The sequence below is a fragment of the Lepisosteus oculatus genome, chromosome 8 (assembly GCF_040954835.1).
Source record: "Lepisosteus oculatus isolate fLepOcu1 chromosome 8, fLepOcu1.hap2, whole genome shotgun sequence".
Taxonomy (NCBI): Eukaryota; Metazoa; Chordata; class Actinopteri; order Semionotiformes; family Lepisosteidae; genus Lepisosteus; species Lepisosteus oculatus.
The window spans coordinates 6,544,217-6,557,660 of NC_090703.1; the positions used below are offsets into that span (position 1 = coordinate 6,544,217).

Here is a 13,444-nt window from a genome sequence, read left to right on the forward strand (position 1 = left end):
GTTAGAAATTGGTGGGGTGTTGCTAGACCAATTGTAGATTTGAGATTCTTATATATTTATCCGGCTACATCCAGTGCGGTTTCCTGACTGGACTTTCTTATGAGAAGCAGTAAGAGGAAAATAAAAAACCTAAAACGTCCGTCTCCTCTGGAAACGGTGCGCTGATGTCAGGTAGCTCAGCTGCGCAGTCTGGAACCATGTGCTTGTCCCTTGCCGGGTTTCAGTGAGAACACGTGAGGAAGTGTTACTCATGTGCCAGCCTGGGAGTGCTCTCCGTGCCGGAGCAGGGTGGCCCAGGCCCTCTGCGTAGGTAAGAGAATTGCAGTCACTGTAGCGCGGAGAGGAAGGAGTTAAATCTGATCGTGCGTTATACCATTATCATTCCTTGCACAGGATTCGTTTTCATGAAAGCCGCCCTGAGGGGATTACCTCCCAGCAGAGGGTATCTTTTATAGTAATTCTGAGCGTTTCTCTGCAGAAGTGTGATGTTTCAGTCTAAACCTGCTCAGGACGTTTCTCCTGGTGGACAACACCCTCCCCTCCCCTCCCCTCCCCAGCACGGCCAGTTCATTTCAGTGGAGTTACAGGAAAGGCTCCTTTCTTCAGCCTCCCTGGCACCTGCGGGAGGGGTGGTCTTCAGCGCGGTACTCTTTGAAGGTCTGAAGACACCGTTAAGGTTCAGGCCATGAAGCCCCCACTGAACCTCAGAACCTCTTGAAACCACACAAGCTGGACAAAACAAGAAACAAAAGGGCACACCCTTCCTCCCGATTGAGCACCGCGTAGGCTAGAAAAAAACAACAAACACTGTGAAGAAATATGCTGTGCTCCGAATACTGGTTTCTCAGCTCTTTCGTTTCCAGCAGCTTCGCAGAAAATGTCTTCAAAAAACAAGTTCACTTCGGTTCAGATTCTTGTAATTTTGTGAAACTGGTTCATACTAAACTTTAGTGAGTTTTAAATCAACATTGTACTCACAGCCTGAATTATTATAAATACAGTTTGTACAAGTTCTTGACTGCAGATTGGTGCCTCCATGTGGTACACCAGACCTCTTTGAAAAGAATAATATTCAGCTGCCAGGATGTATGTCTGTGTTGTGTTCACCAGCTCCAGAAGAACCCAGAGCGTTCCCTATTGCAGGGCCTCATAATAATAATTCCTTGCCAATCGGATAGTGCTTCTCATCCCAGAGGAACTCGAAAGTGCTTTACATATAGGAGTTACCCACCACCGACGTGCAGCCAGAACCGAGGAGACGTGCAGCAGCCATTCTGCAGCGGTAGATCAGATCTTCACCAGTTTTAAAGGACAGAATTTGGATAGGCCAGATCATCTGAGCCTAAAGCAGAACTGAGCCAAAATAGTGGGGCTAACGCCCCTACTCTTAACAACAGGTTATGTAGTCAGGAGCTCAGATAAATGTTGCATCTGAAAGTCAAATCCTCCCAAAGTGTCCGCCATCACCACACCGGGACGGTGGTTTAGAAATTCTGGTCCAGAGGGAAGACTGCCACCTACTGGTCTACCAACACCACTGACTGCAGCAGCCTGGCTTTTCTTAAGGATCTCCCAGTACTGGCAAGGCCCAGCTCAGCTTAGCTGTCCTTTTTTCATGTCTTTCAGAAACACAAAGAGACTGTATGTCCTTCCTATCCAGTGCCCTGCCCCAATAAATGTAGTTACACTGCTATTTTAAGGAGTGAGGTAAGTAAAGCCCTTTTCTTGCTTGTCACTGGCTCTACAGATAGTGATATCTGTGGAATTTAGTTCCTCTCTCTTGGTTATTTTATATATTAAGTGATGGGCGTAATTTGGTGAGTAGTGAGTGACTGAGTAAGTGTGTGGTTCTTCATCAGTTTGTGAGTGATTTGAGGTTTACAGGGAATTGAGTTTGAAAGTGCAGTGCAGTAGCCCCCGTACATTCATTAATGTAGTCAATTAACAGAGCCATGGCAAATACTAGTCATTAATGTAGTCGTTCAGCGTGAATAAAATTGAAAATGACACTTCAGTTCATTTCCTGTGACACATCTGGTCGGTACCGCATAGTGAAGCATTGACCCCTTTTTGAATAAAGTTATTCTTAAAATGCTACGCAATACAGAGAAGGCTCTGTAAAAAACACATTTCTGAATCAAATGAATTAATCCAGTGTCTTTTTTTTTTCCTCCCCATTTCTCTAGCTCCCTAATCACCAACATGATTGCCCAAATGCCCAGACTAACTGTGTGTTCAGTCGCTATGGATGCACGTTCAAGGTGAAGCAGTGTTGATATGACTTGTTTTTTTTCTGGGAGTGTGGGAACAGTTGTTTCTATTCCAATAAGTTACAATCCCACACCTCATCTCCAGAATGCTGTAATGCTCACATCTTTAAACACTCATTAGACATTGTTACAAGGAGATTATATTTCCTATGCATCCAATTTTATATATGTGAAAATGTTTTTGGATTGTCAAACGGCCACCATATATTCAGAGGAGCAATACAAAAAGGCTGGTTTAATAATTGAAGAGCAATTTTAAAATCCAGAGGGAGGATTTCACCAAAAAATTTTTAATTTTTCCCGTGGTAATTACTATGAATTAATTTACGGCAGAATTTGTTAAGAATGGGTAAAACAGACCCCCCACTGCCTCTTACTGAGCTCGCTGTCTCTATCTTTCCTGTAGGGTCTCAATCAGGAAATGAGGGCCCACGAAGCCAGTTGTATTTCGGATCACCTCAAGCTTATGGTCACCAGGAACCTTGCTTTGGAAACCAAGGTAAGTACTTGTCTTTCCGACTGCCTCTGCCAGGGGCTGTTCAGTGAGGATTGTATCCTCCCTCTGCCGAAGCACAGCTCTCCTTGAGGATGGTATTTCATGACGCAGCGCGTTGCTTGGGGGTAGGGATCTGTGGAGAAGAAAAGCCCAACTGTTTTGTGTTTTCAAGAGTCGCATTTTCAGCTAGCGTTCAGAATGACTTCATCAGCCACCTAACTGAACTCGCTCAAGAGCGATAGTCCTAGCTTATCTAATATGACGGTGCTAAAAAACACAGAACAGTGCATCGTCTTAGTCTCTTCCTCCTGGGGAGAGCCCTCTGATGGGGCTGTCCTTGTGTGCTGTATTTAGAGAAGGGTGTGGGGTGAGATTTCTTGATCTGCTTTAACATGCTGAGCCTCTTTATCTTAATGTCACTGTGTTCAGTCTCTTCTGTTCGCGACCTGTTATCTGCTGAAAGGGAATTATGAAAATATTACAAAACGCTTGTGCATTTTGCACTGCACTGGGCTGCAATGACAGCCTCTACTAGTAATTTCGCTATCTGTGGTTAGGGGAGAGAAAGCGTGTCATGCAGCACATGAAAGATCACCCTGCTCTTTATACAGTTACAATAAGTTTGCGTTTTAATCGGGAAACTCTCGCTTGGTTTGCCCAGGAGTTATTAGATTGCAGAGAAGAGGTGCGAAATGATGATTTCAGCTCAGTCCCGCACATGCCGAGTGCGATACTACGCTGAGATTTCGGGAAATGTCTTGCAAAACACTTACTCACCGTGCTAGGGGGCTCGGTGCTTGTTGGCGTTGTTTTAAATAATCTTTGCTTGCTTTGAGCCCGTCTTAAAGTTACACGTATGCAGTTAGCATGAATGGAACTCATTCAGTGATCACTTTACTGGATGACCTCTGTACACTGTTAGTTGTTTGAAGAACCAATGGGGCATTTTTTCAGAGAGTGGTTTATATGGGCATTGTTTTGCTGAAACTCCGAAGAAAGTCTTATGTTGATTAGCTGTCCTTGGGGCGGGTGGCTTTTCCTCTTCAACGCTGCAGAGTGTCATCAGAATGAGTGTGAACATGAGTGTGCGTTCCTGGTCTGAGGTACGCTTGCTGTTTGAATCACTGGAAATCCCAGGGCCCAGTCTGCGCTTCCCAGACGGCCCAGTCATGCTCCAGTCACATGCCTGGGCTGGGAGAGAGGAAGTGCAGCTGCTGTGGAGGTACGATAGAGGAGCGTGCCGGACTCGGGGCCCGTTTTCCTTTCAGAGGTGTGAAAAGCCTGTCCACAGTGCCAGACCAGACCACGCTACGGAAGGGCCGGGGTTGAGTGTGCGGCTCCCCTTTATCAAACTATTCTTTCACAAAAACCGGTGGTCAAATTACAGGCAGTGTCCAATCGTGGTCTGTTTTTCTCAGACTTGTTACAGCCCCTGAGCTGATGCAGTGGTTTTCAGAGTTTAGAGTTATGGCTGATGCTTTCATCCACAGTGTCTTAACATGTGAACCCTGGGCATTTTCCCCAGCCAAGGGGATGAAAATCCTGTGTTCACAGATATGCCGATACTTCAAGGGGGTCTTCCCTTTGAGAGCAGAGGCCTCTATTAACGTTTTATGGGAAGATTTAACAAAAAATAACAAGAATTCATTGCCTCGTACTCATTTCAATTCTCATGCTCACTTGGGATTTGAAACAGTTTTGGGCCCCCTCTGCTTCTCTTTCCTGGAAGGACCGACTGCAGGCAGCTGTGCAGGATTCCCATATATTACCCTTTGAATCCCCCCGATGCTTGGTGAAAACCTGAAGCATTTACCAGCAGACCTGAGCGTCTTACAGTAACTCTGTGGAAGCTGACAATAACTGAGACATGCATTTGCATGAATGAGCTTCTCAAGTGGGAAATGAAAACTCCCGATTGGACTGACAAAGATCGGTCTGATGCATGAGTTCATTTCTAGACTACAGAAAGACCTACTTCTCCTTGCCTCTTCCTTCTTTCTGCGGGCTGATGGCAGTACTGTGCTGCTCTGCCTTCTGCCTGTAGCGCTGTCCTGACTGGCTGCCTCGGTGTGCTCTGATATCTGTCACCTGGTCTGTCCTTTGGGACCCTCGGGGATTACGCATGGAGACAGAAAAACTGAGAAGTAAGAATTAAACAGCGGAGAAAAGAAGAAAAGAGGGTTTTTTTCTATCTAAAAATCCCTTTTCAGAAACGATACTGAATGCTAAATGGTTTCCTCTTTTGCAGTTCACCCAATGACAAAAAACTAGAATAATACTCCATTACTAGGTTTTACACAGCCATGTCTTGCCACAGGTCTAAGGGATTACAAAAGAGAAGTCTATTAAATTGGGCAGTAGGGTGTCGTGACAGTTAGCCAGCAGCCATATCACTCTGCAACTCACAACTGGCAGCCCACTGGAGCTCAGCAGGTGTGAGCCTGGTCAGTACCTGGATGGGAGACTCCTGGGAAAGCTAAGGTTGCTGCTGGAAGAGGTGTTAGTGGGGCCAGCAGGGGGCGCTCTCACCCTGCGGTCTGTGTGGGTCCTAATGCCCCAGTATAGTGACGGGGACACTATACTGTAAACAGGTGCCGTCCTTCGGATGAGACGTAAAACCAAGGTCCTGACCCTCTGTGATCATTAAAAATCCCAGGGTGTTTCTCGAAAAGAGTAGGGTTGTAACCCCGGCGTCCTGGCCAAATTTCCATTGGCCCTTACCAATCATGGCCTCCTAATAATCCCCATCTATTCTTTGGCTTCATTACTCTGCTCTCCTCCCCACTGATAGCTGATGTGTGGGGAGAGTACTGGTGCACTATGGCTGCCGTCGCATCATCCAGGTGAGGCTGCACACTGGTGGTGGTGGAGTAGAGGGCTTTGAGTGGAGTGTCCAGAAAAGCACTATATAAGTGTTAGCAATTATTATTATTATTAGTTCAGGTGGGTAGCTGCGTCAGCATGCGTAGGCTGCAAAGGAACAAGTAATAGTTTTATTCCATGCTGAAAAAAAGAAGAAAGAGAACACAACGTTTCGGCCGTGGAGCCTTCTTCAGGTGTCATTATTATTAGCACTGCAGCCTCAGAGCTCTTCGGTCCTGGGTTCAAGCCCTGCCTGATCTGCCATCTGTGTGCAGTTTGTCAACTCTTGCCTTCACATGAGCTTTCTCCCAGTGCTGGCTGGGTTAATTGGTGTGTCTCTAAATTGCTCCTTGGTGATTGTGTTTTTGTGAAGCCTGGTATCCAAGAAGTAGGTGCTGCCTTGTGCCCTGTGATTCCAGACTGTCATAAGTAGCAGCTTTCTGATAATTGACAGATTTTATTTTTTTTTGGGACAAGCCTGGTTTCTAATAGAGGACGGTCTTTATGATTCATCACCGGCTTGATTCTAAAAATGCAGAACCCCCTACCCCAAGTCTTCAAGCATTAACCCCTGCTTAGCCCTCCTCCTTTTAAGTAGCGTTTTATATCTTTGGGTTCAGAGCACTCTGAATCCCCTTCCCCTTTCTCTTGTGAACCCACCGGGCAGTGGGGGCTCCGCTGCAGTCGCTGTGGAAGCATCACAGCTCTGATTAGGGCAGGGGGAGGCAGGCGGGGCAGAAGAGTGAAGAGGGGAACACGCCGGGGGGCTTAACTGTTGAGGGGCAGCCAGTGTGTGAACCTTCACCTGACACCTGCCGGGACAGCCGCAGGAGTGCGGAGGCTGTGGACCATTGATGGGTTGTGCTGTGCATAGTGCGTAGTGGTGTGAAACAGTCCCGCCCAAATCCTAAGAGAAGAGTACTGAATCGATTGTGTAAGTGTTCACAGGTTCCTGCGAAGCCTCCCACAGGGTGCTGTAGACATTCATTGAGCAGCACTCCCGTACAGAGATTGAATGGTTCTTCTGGATCGTCATATCATTTGCTTTTGCCCCCCTTTAACAAATATTTGATTATTACAGTTGATTTGTTCAGGTGATGCTTTGATCCAGAGGAAATTAGATGTGTACTCATTTACTCAGCTGGGTGTGTTACTGCAGCAGTCTGAGGGAAGGGCCTGACCTGCGACTCAAGCCAGCAACCTTCCAGTTAAAAACCCAGAGCTCGGGCCACTGGCCCACACTGCTGGAAACACATGTACTGTCACACCTGTTTCCTTCCTTTCTCTTTTCCCGAGTGGAAGTTTGTGCAGTGTTTCATGAGATCTGCAGTGAATCCTTTCACACTCTCTCTCATGCGGTCATTCCTCCACGCACACAAACCTGTAAAGGTCGCCCTAAAATAACGAACGGGCCGTTTGTCGTCTTCCAGATGGAGGATGTGAAGAGGGAACTTAACGAGCGGCACAAAGTCCTGCCGGGGCTCCACGCTCGCCTCTCGGAGATGGAAACGCGGTATGATGAAATCCGAGAAAAGACCAAGCAAATGGAACTGAAGATCGGAAGCATCCAGGTGAGTAGTGCTATTGCATCAATCCGTGCGTGCGTTTTTCTTTAAGGCAATGAGCTTGAATTAAATGTGCAAAAACTTACACTGGCGTTAAAAAAAAAAAAAAAAAACACTTCCCGACCCCAGCTCATTTATTCATTGGTGCCTCCAAGCCGCTGTCTGAAATTCCAGACAGTCGCTAGGTGAGAATCCTGGTTTCCACGGCAACTGCCAGACCCGCGCTGCGGCAGGGGTTTGGCGGAGAGAGAGCTATCGCCTTCCACACCGACACACCCTGGAGAAAGACTGCGCCCCGGCTTCTGATCCGGGGCCAGGCCTGCCTGTGTGGCCTGGTGTCAGGTCTCGAATCCTGCAGTTGAGCATCAAAACAAACTGAGGGACCTTAACGCTCCGGCCCGTGTCTCCAGTTGAATGAGCCTTTTATATTTGCCCTCGTCAGCCAGTAGAGATCGGTAGCCGTGGAAAAATAACAAAATAATCAACTTGCCGTTTTATTCTCGTTGAACGTTTCCCCATTATCTTACCACGGCTGCTCTTGTGAGTCGTCGTGAATACCCTTATACTCGTACAGTGTCAAGTTCTTGAAGACCCTCTGCGTCTTCAGCCTGTGCAGTCGGCATCACTTGCAGTGGATCACTGTGCTTCCCTTCCCCCGTCGTGAGCACGTGCATGGGAGGAGCGAGAGAGCGCAGACGAGGACAGGCCCGTCAGACAGCTCGCGGGACTCGGGTTTCCTGTCTGTGCCCTCGGAGGGAGCAACTCCCTCTCGCCCGCCAGCCCCTGAGCACGTGCGCGCCGGCGAGCCCATCGAGGAGAGGCTCCCCCTGGTGTCTGTCGGCCATCAGAGCTATCCTCGGCCACGCCGTCTGAGGGCTGTCCTCTTTCTCCCCCCCCCGTCCAAGCAGAAGCTGGCCAGCTCGCACTCGGAGAAGCTGCTGGAGATGGAGATGGAGGTCCGGTCCATGCGGATGGCCCGGGAGGAGATGGAGACGCTGCGCGGGACGATGGAGGCCATCCGCAGCCGGGTCACGCTGCTGGAGGGGGGCCGGGTCGTGCCCAGCACCGGCACACACACACTAGGCAAGTTCTGCTCGACCCAGAGCACGCCCCGCGGCGCTGCTGCAAACCCCTCTGCTTACCTCTCCGGGGGGGCGATTTCACATGTGACCCGAGCGTGCCTCTGGCCCGCCCAACGGGAGAAACGTGCTGCTCGTTTGTTTCTTCTGTACCTACACCAACTCCAAAGTGCAGAATCAGTCACCCTGCTGACCTTGTCCCGAACCCACAAAAGTCAGAGAAATCGTACTCTCATGTGTCGTAGGAGATAGTCTCGGTGTAAAGATTAAAGTAACAGAGAGCTCATCTCATTCCTTTGAGTCTAGAGTAAAGTGTAGATGGATTGTTTTCTGCTTCTGTATTGTTTTGAGATTTTAGTTTTAAATAACAGCAGTCCCCCGTAGCATTTCTTATTGCTGAAACCTCTGCAGGAGACCCCTTTTGCCTGGCTGTACAGCCTGAGGTGAAGAATTGACCTTAATAGGTAGTGGGGTGCAGTTTCTGCAGCCACACAAGAGAACAACACTGGCATTCAGACATAATTGACCCCCAATGGTACAATTAAATAGTTCATATGACTAAAATAATGCCAATATCATACCAGTGGTTTATAATCAAGGATTAAAATTAAATACAGGATTTTCTTATACAAGGCGTGTCCAGCACATTCAGTTTCCTAACCCTAGCACTTGGGGGAAAAATTGCTTCTGACCACTGAAGCAAGCGATGTGTTCAGTGAAATGGTTTAGACGCCAACTTCTTGCAGCTCTGAAGGACCACAGCCGGCCACCAGTGGCTTCATTGAACCGATTGAGTAAACTAACTGAAACAAATGTTTCACGTGTTTTTTTTTAGAAAACCATTTAGAAGAGGCATAGACAACCTGCTGGGCTGTATACAAGTATTGATAACTTATTTTCGCAATACAAATAGGATAATTCTCCACAGATTGTAGTTATATGAAAAAAAAAGTCCTCATTTTCGTACTGTACTTTTAGATCATATAAATTCTAACAATTTTCAGAGCGTTCAGTTTATTAAGCTGTGAACGGCTTTCTTTGTGCCCCAAGCACACGAAATGACTGATTTTCCAATCAAGCATCAGGAAAAACTGAAGCCCCTACGGCAGATATCCGAGACACTTTGCCGTGTCCTGTGTGTCCCGTGTGTCCTGTCAGAGGAAAGGGGGCGCTCATCATCCTCTTGTTGCTTTCTGTTGGCGCTGCTGTCCGCAGGCACTTTAGAGACGCAGATCTCCCGGCACGACAACATGCTGAGCATGCACGAGATCCGCCTGGCCGACATGGACCTCCGCTTCCAGGTCCTGGAGACCGCCAGCTACAACGGCACGCTCATCTGGAAGATCCGCGACTACAAGCGGCGGAAACAGGAGGCCGTGGCCGCCAAGACCCTGTCCCTGTACAGCCAGCCCTTCTACACGGGGTACTTCGGCTACAAGATGTGCGCCCGGGTCTACCTCAACGGGGACGGGATGGGCAAGGGCACGCACCTGTCTTTGTTTTTCGTGGTGATGCGGGGGGAGTACGATGCCTTGCTGCCGTGGCCTTTCAAGCAGAAAGTGACGCTCATGCTGATGGACCAGGGCTCGTCCCGGAAGCACCTGGGGGACGCCTTCAAGCCAGACCCCAACAGCAGCAGTTTCCGGAGGCCGGTGGGGGACATGAACATTGCCTCGGGCTGCCCGCTGTTTGTGGCGCAGACGGTGCTGGAGAACGGGACGTACATAAAGGACGATACCATATTTATTAAAGTGACAGTCGACACCTCTGACCTGCCTGACCCTTGACCTCTGTCCCAGCCCGTGGGGCAGCTGTCAGATGACAGCGCATGCGAATAGAGCAACAGCGGCTCAAGGGTGCTCCTCTGTCCCACAGGACGGAGGCGCGTCCCAGGGGAGAGAAGACCCCAGACAAGACAGCCGTAAGGGGCACTGGGGGACAAGAGCTGGGTCAGCAGGCTACAGGAACACAGTGGATCTTTCACAGGGGTTTGAAGGTTCATCGGTGCTCAAGATGCAAGTTAATATAACAAGTTATGAAGAAGAGAGAGAGCTTGTTTTTTTTTTTATGAGATAGTACAGTTTGCTGTCTTTCCCCAGACCTGCAGAGCAGAGGCTGCAGCACACTCTCACCGTGACTACCCCCAGAGTTATCGTTAGGGTCCTGAAGGGTCAGGGGTGGAGGGGTGCGGCCCAGTGCATTTGGGACGAGTGGAGTTGTGCACAGCTGGAGTGGCTGTATGCCGAAGGCCGCAGGACAGCCCCAGCAAGAGCCGGTGTCGTACACAAACCGGATGGAAGGAACCTGGGCGAGGTACCCTGAATCGCTGCCATGGAGTCAGCTGTAAGACTAGGGATCGAGCACCGAGGCCGTCCTGCGCAGAGCAATAACAAACTGTCTTCCATCTGTGCTAAACCAGTGAAAGTTCCTACACATGTGCTCTTAATGTGATGGACAGATCAAGTTGATCTCCACATTATTTAAAGTCAAGACTCTGCAGCTTTTACCTGAGATTTTCATAAACACCATATTGGCCTTTAAAGTGCTGTTTTGTTTTTATAGGCATCTTAACAAGACCTTTGATTATAATCAAGAATAGCTGTACCTTGCTCTCGTTAGTAATGAGAAAAATGTCTGAAGTTCTTTTTCCAGGCTTTTTTTTACCCCCTGTACTTTGGAGGTTTATCAAATTTGAAACACTTCTTAATCCAAGGTATCGGCAATATTTTTGTTCAGGTGTGAATTGTTAACGCGTTTATTATTGCAATTCCAAGCACCAGATCTGTTCTGAGGTATCTGGGAGATTTTGAGAATCCTGTGATGAGATGTGCATTGTATCTGTCTCTAAAATTAGTTGGCCTTTTCAGACATCTGTATTGTAGAAATCTGGGACATGTCACTCCTTGTCAGTGGGAGTAGGTGTGCTGAGGGCCCTGGGGCACTGCTTGTTCCTTTCCTGCACTGCAGTGCGCTGTATCCCTATACAGCTGTTTGCATTGCTGTTTGCCAGATAACTTTATATGCACCCTGGAATTGTGATGACTTTTCTGTGATTTACAAAGTGTAGCTAAAGCTGTGTGAAATTCATGGGTGGATTCAAACAAATGGTTATCTTGGTTTTCAGTTCAAGACCTCAAGACGTTAGTCAAGCCACAGTAATATTATTATAATTATAATTAGCATGCCAAATCAGTACCACATCAATAACTGTTGGAGTGATCTCTTTCATTGCTTAAGTGCCACCAATTAAGAGAGCTGTACAAGCCGAATTCAAAGATGTCGTTTTTGTTTAAAAAGGTTTGTGTAACTTCAGTCATTCATAAGAGTGTTATTTAACCGAGTAATAGACACTTGCATAAATAACAAAATCGCTACAATTTCAGTTACCTTTCAGAAATTGACATAAGTCCCAATTAGGCCTTTTGCTCAACAGCAAATAGTGTTGCTTAATTAGCCAGGAGTAGACATTAATAACATGCTTTTCAAATCTTTATTTTTCTGTTGTTCAAGTGTAATTACTTTAAAGCCTATTAATGAGCAGTTCCTCTGACTCGGCTATATTGCATCAGTCATGTTTTTGACTTTTCATTTGGGCTGGTTGAGCAATTAAGCAGCAATATTCAATTTTGCAAAGACGTGAATGATACTTTGGCATTGATTTTAAATGGGTTTTAAAACTCGTCCTGGCTCATAGTGACCCAAAAGCTTACAGAGCCATGTGATTACAGATGATGGAAAGTATTTACACATTTCTTCTAAGGCAACACTATTTCAAAACCGTGAATACCTAGGATTAGTCACAGGGGTGAAAATGTGAATGGTCTTCAGCAGTGGTATCAGTCTTGGTGGCTTATGATCACTGATGTATGTTACTGATTTAGCAGTGATTTCAAAAACCAAGCCCTTCTTGGGCAGCTGGCCAGAGAACAGGGAATTCCAATGAGTAATAACTGTGCCTTATTATGGGAGGTGAAATCTAAGTTGCTAACAGCAAGAGTGCTGATTGCTCAATAAAAACTTGATTAACATTTTGAGGTTTTGGACTCACTGGGTAAATTGGTTGATTGAAACCCACCAGTTAAACTTGCTAGACCTGTCATAATACACAAAACCAGTATAATAGATGCTGTGCATCGTTGTTTACATTTTACAAAAGTTGAAATAATTACTCTATTCATAACTCCAGCCACAGCTAACAAGCGAAATTAGATGAAACCTGTTAAGTCTGGTGGTTGAGGGAGAGTCACTTTATTTGCACAATTTATTTCTGAATGTATAATACATAGGAAAATTTGTTGTCATTTTGAGACAATTCAAAACAGTAGTTTTCATAAATGTAGTACCGACTATTTTGGTATTACTGGAAAATCTGTTTCTATGTTTCTTATTAAACTTTTGGTTTAAAAGCGGTGTCTGTTGTGTTTATTTCTCTGATGTGCAGAAAGGTTGATGTTAAAGGTCTGTGATCATCATCTGCACCAAGGTTTAATATTAACATCGCCCCTTGTGCCGTTTAATTTTATTTACTGCAGCATTTGTATACTAAGGTGAAAGAGCAACAAGGGACAGCTCATGCTTTCAAACCCTTGTCAGACTAGAACAGTCTGAAAAATAAGGCATTGTTCGTATATTTACATGTGTTGCTTAGATCTCGGTTTCCTCTTTTTATATTTGATGATTAAAACGGGCGGGAACATAATTAAGTATAAGAGCACTGCACTGCTGTGCTTGCAGTTTGTCATCTCAGTATGAGCAAACCTCCACCAAGCTATACCTTCAGCTGGCTTGCAGTGTGTTAATTCTGGGAGCTGTGCTTGGAGGCACCAGACTGAAACTGCACGGCGTCCTCCTACAGCAACAGCTCTTCCTTCCCTTTTAAGCACATACAGTAAACCCACGGGTCGAGAACACATTTACATCTGAAGTCACCCCTATCAGAATGGGTAAATCTCTGAACTAGGTTACTGTGAGTCATGAAGGCTTCCTCGCACGCACACAGTTACCTGCAGAGCCTGTCCTCTCCTCTCACCCAGCTCTGCCAAACCAGCGCCAACGTCTTGGCCCTTCCCACATCTTCTCAAGTATCGCGGTTAGATGTGGAAAAAAAAAATGAAAGGGTACCAGGATTTCATAAGACACCTCTGACTTCAGCTCTGTGCATGATGACGCACT

General features: G+C 46.8%; 1 protein-coding gene across 4 annotated transcripts in view; it reads left to right on the forward strand.

Annotated features, from left to right (window-relative positions):
* Positions 1–12,678, forward strand: part of traf3 (TNF receptor-associated factor 3) — a 37,837-nt gene extending 25,159 nt beyond the window's left edge. For all 4 annotated transcript variants that reach the window (XM_069193068.1, XM_015350540.2, XM_069193067.1 and 1 more), the window contains 6 exons: positions 1,627–1,707; positions 2,187–2,261; positions 2,677–2,769; positions 7,059–7,199; positions 8,102–8,276; positions 9,488–12,678. In XM_069193068.1, coding sequence (XP_069049169.1) covers positions 1,627–1,707; positions 2,187–2,261; positions 2,677–2,769; positions 7,059–7,199; positions 8,102–8,276; positions 9,488–10,059 — 1,137 coding nt within the window. In that variant the 3' untranslated portion in view covers positions 10,060–12,678. The remainder of the gene's footprint in view (positions 1–1,626; positions 1,708–2,186; positions 2,262–2,676; positions 2,770–7,058; positions 7,200–8,101; positions 8,277–9,487) is intronic.
* The last annotated feature ends 766 nt before the right edge of the window (positions 12,679–13,444 follow it).